The sequence below is a fragment of the Polistes canadensis genome, unplaced genomic scaffold, assembly GCF_001313835.1.
Source record: "Polistes canadensis isolate GaletaPanama2010 unplaced genomic scaffold, ASM131383v1 scaffold_216, whole genome shotgun sequence".
NCBI lineage: Eukaryota > Metazoa > Arthropoda > Insecta > Hymenoptera > Vespidae > Polistes > Polistes canadensis.
In genome coordinates, this window is record NW_014569763.1 from 89,253 (window position 1) to 95,621 (window position 6,369).

The following is a 6,369-nucleotide window of genomic DNA, read 5'->3' on the forward strand; positions in this document are numbered from 1 at the left end:
ATAATATTATAAACATATTATTGCATATAATTTTTTTTACGCCCATCTATTTTCTAGTCATTTATATATTTAATTAAAATACAAAACATAAATATCATATCTGTAATAACGTTCAAACATTTTCGTGACTGATTGTATACCGGTCAATTAAAATTCGAAGAAAGTTATAATGTTATTATTAAAAATGATTTTATCTATTCGTACTAATTGTAAGATAGATAAAAAAGCGCATAGATAAATAATTAACTTCAATATTATGTACCTCTGATACGTTGTAGTAGTCTCGTGTCGGTGTAAACTTTTCATCGAAATAAAAAAATAAAAAAAAACAAACAACGCTCGTGACTGAGAACACGATTCGAGATGTAAAAGAGTTTATAGTTAGATAATATTTAATTAGATCAAAGCCTACGTCGTTAATTCGATCAATTGAAAGATTTAAATAGTAACACGTGTTATATTACGGTATTTACCAAATTCGTATTGTAATCCTCTAACAAATGGTCATAAAAAAATTTTATACGTTTATATGCAAAAAAGAAATAAACTCAAGGTGATCTCGAAAAATTATAAAAGAAAAACAATTGATAATAACTTCAAAAAATTGGTTATACGCGTATTAAAACTCTTTTGAAAGTATGTAATATTCGATAAAAACATTTCCGATCGGATAACAGATCAGTAATCCCTACTGATCACGATTTGTGAATCACCTTGTATATATGTATGTACAAATACAGTCGGTCACAAAAATATTCGGACGTCAGTATAGATTTGATATTTATGTTTTGTATTTCTCCATACTTTCATTCTCCCATTATTAACAACTTTATTTAACGTTATATTATTTATGTTAATATTGCAGTAATCTGAATATACAGGGCGATTTATATTATATATTGAATATTAATATTTTATTATTAATTATGTTATTAGCGTTTTCTTCGATTCTCTTCCATTATTGAAACAATTTATATATGATTAATAAATATTAAATTAGCGATCAAGTTACCGCCGTTTTTTATTTTTAATTTTAACATTCCGCGCGTTATTATTTTCTTGAATTTTATTAATTTTTATTGAAAAATGAACTTTCAAAAAATTTTAAAAAAATCCCAGGAAATTTGATTGGTAACCTATAACAGATTTTGTAATTTTGTTATCTAGAAACCATGCAATTATATTATAGCATAATATATTTTTCTAGTCATTCGTACATTTATTTAAAATACAAAACCAACGTTCAAATATTTTCGTAATCAATTGTATATACCGGTCAGTTAAAATTCGAAGAAAGTTATAATGTTGTTATTAAAATGATCTTATCTAGATAGATAAGAAACGCATAGATAAATGATTAGCTTCAATATTATATATATCTCTGATACGTTGTGTAGTCTCGTGCCGGTGTAAATTTTTAAACAAAAAAAAAAAAAGAAGAAAAAAAAGGGGGAAAAGTAAAAGAAACAAAACATATCTCGTGACTGCGAACGATTCGATGTAAAATGTTTTATAGTTAGATAATATTTAGTTAGTGCAAGGCCTTATGTCTTTAATTCGACCAATTGAAAGATTTAAAAAGAAATATCGACAATAGGCTACGACGAGAGAGTTGCGTACAATTTAACGGGCATTATTTCAATTAACGCTTCTTATGTTAGTCTTATGCCAGACGTCATCGATAGAAATTCTAACGTAAATTCGATTCTTTCTATCCGAGTGTTCGTAAAATTCTACAAAACCAAAATGGATTACATATCAACAAATGCTTTATTTGTAAGTTAAAAAATCATATTGTTTCAATGAAATTTATTTGAAACAAAACAAACAAACAAAACAAAAACGCACACACAAAATTCATTCAACATTCCAATGAATTTATCGATCATAAAACATGATTGATTCTTTATACACGTATTTGCTTGAGTATGATGTATATATAAATAAAAAACTTTTAACAGTTACACGATATGAAATCATGGAATCTCCGTAGTCTGTATAAAGCCTTCATTCGAAAAAAACGGATAAATGTTAGTACAGACTCGAAATTGGAAAGATGTCTATCAACGTTAGACTTAACAGCTTTGGGTATTGGATCAACTCTTGGTGTCGGGGTTTACGTTATGGCAGGATCAGTCTCGAAGGATATTGCAGGACCTGCTGTTGTAATCTCTTTCTTAATAGCTGCTGTAGCATCGATATTTGCTGGTAATTGGACACTTTTGCCAACCGTTTCATCCATTTTTATGTTACATTTATATCGAAGATCTTTTATTAACGTCTAAAATATATTTTTTTTTTTATATATTCGTATGATGATTATTCGTTTGATTAAAAAAAAAATGTAATATCTTTTCAGGTCTCTGCTATGCTGAATTCGGAGCAAGAGTACCACGAGCTGGTTCCGCTTATGTTTATAGTTACGTGACAATGGGTGAATTTGTTGCCTTTCTAATAGGTTGGACACTGATATTAGAATATGTGATAGGTTCAGCTAGCGTGGTACGTGGTCTTAGCACTTACGTTGATGCACTATTCAATAATAGTATGAGAAATGCTTTCGAATCGGCAGCTCCTATAGAAGTTGAACACTTTTCTTCTTATCCAGATTTTTTCGCTTTCGGTATCACCCTTATGTTCTCTGGTAATTCATTATTTTCTTTAACCACGATACGATTGATACCAGTGGCGGATTAAGCTGTAATGGGATTAAACAGTTACGTGGAATACCAAATGGTTCTAAAAGCTCCTCAAGATCTTCAAATAACTTTCTATTAGGGTTCGAGAAAAATGATATTTTTTTCATAAGTTTATTTATAGTTTTATTGTATGTGTGATATAATCACATGCAATTATTGGTACATTCTTATTGGTTACTGATAACGATACTTGCAGTATGATTATCTTCTCATTGATTAATCACTCTTTGCTGCTATCAAAATAGTTTTATAAATAATTAATTGGTTCTACTCAATTTTTAAAAATATAAATATTTAACTTTGTTATTAAAATATGTTACATTTAAATTATTATTTACATAAACTAACCTCCAAACATTTTCACTCTTTTAAGAGCATTCTTAAGTAAAATTATAGGTTAGGTGACTTAAATATCGACGATTATTGCAGTATAGTATAATTTTTCATTAATTTTCTTTTTTGTTAACATGTTTCGTACCGTTTTGATTTTATTAGAATACTTTCCGTTCAGGCCGTGTGGGACGTATACATCCCACGCTTTATTATTGCATTGTTTTGCTTCTGACGTATGCAATACGTCAATAATTAAATAATATAAATATCATAATTATTAAGAAAAGAGAATGTATAGTTTAAGATGCATAAAACAACAAAGTAATATATTTAGTTTTTTAGGAATTATTTAACGAACACATAACTGAATATTGCTCTTCATTTTACAATGAAAATAACGAAAAGCTTGAACGGACTGGGAACGCATACGTCCCATGCGGCACAGAACGTGTTAATAAAAAATTTTGTTGAAACATTTTTTTCTCCAACTTGACAGTGAATATGAGGGACCCGTAATTTTGATTTCTTAGGGCCTCCACTCAATTTGATCCGCCACTGATAAATACAAGTTTTATATAAGTATGTATATATTTATACTGTACATCTTATTTTTCACAGCTGCCTTGGCATTTGGTGCCAAAGAGTCATCAACTGCAAATAACTTTTTCACCTTAGTGAATCTCTCTGTTGTTCTCTTCGTAATCATTGCTGGTTCTCTCAAAGGTAAATCGTATTAATTATAAATAATTTATGATTATGTAATAAGGTCAATGCAAATAATGAACAGATATTTCACAGATTTCCTGATCATTCTATAAAATACTCAGAGGATTTCGGTCAATTTATAAAATGTGCTACAGTTGATTGTATTTAGAGCACAATGAGGGGTGAGGTAGGGGGGAAAATCTGAGTAAACCTATTGTAAATGAAAGAAATCATGAAAATTGAAAAATCCCCTTTCCCCCGTGCTTTAAATAGAGCCACTGAAACATATTTTAAAGATTGTATCCTTTAAACGAACTTAAAAAACACTTTCCCCAGTCCCGTACTTTGAGCAGAGCTAATTAAAGCACGTATTACAGAATGACCGGGGCAATTTGTAAAATATCTATTCATTTTAATATATTGCCCTAAACAATTAAATCCATTATTATTTTCTTTCGTTAAAATGATTTTTGATCGCATTCAAAGCTGATGTAAATAATTGGAAAACTCGACCATCTTGTACCGAGTCAAGTTGCAAACACGGAACAGGAGGATTCGCACCATATGGGATATCAGGTATAATTACAGGCGCGGCAACATGTTTCTATGGGTTCATCGGTTTTGATTGTGTTGCAACTACGGGTGAAGAAGCTAAAGATCCACAAAGATCAATACCAATAGCTATTGTTGCATCCTTAACTGTTGTCTTTCTCGCGTATTTCGGAGTCTCAGCTGTACTTACTATGGTTCTACCTTATTATGAACAAAATCCCGACGCACCCTTTCCACATTTATTTGAAGTGATTGGATGGGATTGGGCCAAATGGATAGTCAGCATTGGAGCAATTTGTGGATTATGCGCAAGGTAAGAATATACGATATTTATATAATATGTTAATATGTTTAAAGTAGAAAAATTAGTTATTCTCCAAATTATCTAGGTAATGTGTAGATTAACTAGGGTGATCCGTTAAAGTGTCGACAATAGTTTCATTTCTCAAATTACCTAAATAAACTGCACATTACCTACTAGGCATTCGTTAAAATGAAAATAAAATCTTTGCTGGAACAATAGCAGCAACGTTTTTGTACGCTTAAATTAACATAATGTTATTTATTTATTTTTGTTCGATATCTAAAGTATCAAACAATTGACAAATTAATTGATAGAATCAATCGTCAATCAATTAAAAAATTATAATAGAAAAAATCAAACAAAACAATACAAGATACTAAAGGAAGATAACTTGAGACGACAAAACGTTGGTGAAACCAAATTAAAAGTGTAGGGAATATGGGATTAACATTTTATTTTTTAGTATATATAATATCATAGTAGTAATAAATGAAAATATTTAACGATGTAATTTTTAATATTAACAATAAATCAATCGAAACTTCATGTATGCCTATTCCTATCGTGAAGGGTCAAATCACCATAACCTTAAGGTTATGGTTTCTTCAAACGCGCATAATGCAGTTAATATTTGTTCGATTTCAACATATAAATATGGAATCTTTGCCTGATAATGAATACAATTGAATTATGTTTTTAAAAGTTTGCATAAATAACAAATTTACTTGTTAATTGAGATTATATTGCAACGTTGTTTTCCCCGATGCAGTATTAGAAATATTATTTTAAAAAAGCATAACGTTAAAAGTTCTGTCAGTACCAACGCTGTAATTGGGTTTAAATTGTTCATTGAACATTTACTTAACGAAATATTTCAAAATTAGTTCAACGCTTTTCCTCCGTTTAATTTTTATCCAAGATTTTATACGGTAATGCATTAATAAATAGATAATTCTATAAAAAAAAAAAAACTGTCGTGTGTACTTATGTACGCACGTAAGAAGTTATACTTTTTTAGCGTACCAAAACGAATATAACCTTAATAACCTCAAAAATAACTTCAATTTGCCCACGCATCGTAAATATCGATAACTTCGTGGTGTTGATTTTTCGGTCGCATCAAACTTCACTTTCCAAAACGCGCCAAAAGAAGTATAACTTAAAAAAAAAAACATTTTTAAACATTAACATATTCAACAAATAACAAAATATGAACGAACAATTTATTTATATTGTTATTCCCAAATGATTATAATATTTTATTGAAAAATACTCACAATTCTAATAATTAATAATCCTGCATGGTATTATATATTTACGAAACATTCCGATTAATGCAAAACTAAAATGCAAAAACTGTTTTGAACGGTTTAATACAAGTCAGATTCGTGTAATAAATATGTTTAACATGATATTACGATTACGAGCCTGATTCTTGACGATTACGTTTGGCCCGAAATTTTCATCACGAGTTAGACTCGTGAAAATACGACAAAGGGGTTTAAATGCATAATTACCTTCATTCTAAAATCAAGAATTCCAATATTTTTTAAACTTAAAATTCCACGAAATCGCAGAAATGCATTACAGTGCAAGTTCGTACCGATTTAGACAAAAAATTTGATTTATTATACAGGATGTCAGATGTTTTTCTGTAAAAACGTTGTAAGCGTATTATACTTTCAAAAATATTCTATAAACATTAGTCATTTAAAGTTTCATTCAAATGTTATAACATAAATTGTAAAACTGTTTAAATGTGTTGCTTTATTATTA

The 6,369-nt window shown here is 29.1% G+C and overlaps 1 protein-coding gene across 1 annotated transcript in view; it reads left to right on the forward strand.

Annotated features, from left to right (window-relative positions):
• The first annotated feature begins 1,565 nt into the window (after positions 1-1,565).
• LOC106790134 (cationic amino acid transporter 3) overlaps positions 1,566-6,369 on the forward strand; it is a 9,326-nt gene continuing 4,522 nt past the window's right edge. Inside the window, exons 1-5 of the mRNA XM_014754860.1 lie at positions 1,566-1,776; positions 1,962-2,208; positions 2,360-2,644; positions 3,651-3,755; positions 4,224-4,602. Coding sequence (XP_014610346.1) covers positions 1,666-1,776; positions 1,962-2,208; positions 2,360-2,644; positions 3,651-3,755; positions 4,224-4,602 — 1,127 coding nt within the window. The 5' untranslated portion in view covers positions 1,566-1,665. The remainder of the gene's footprint in view (positions 1,777-1,961; positions 2,209-2,359; positions 2,645-3,650; positions 3,756-4,223; positions 4,603-6,369) is intronic.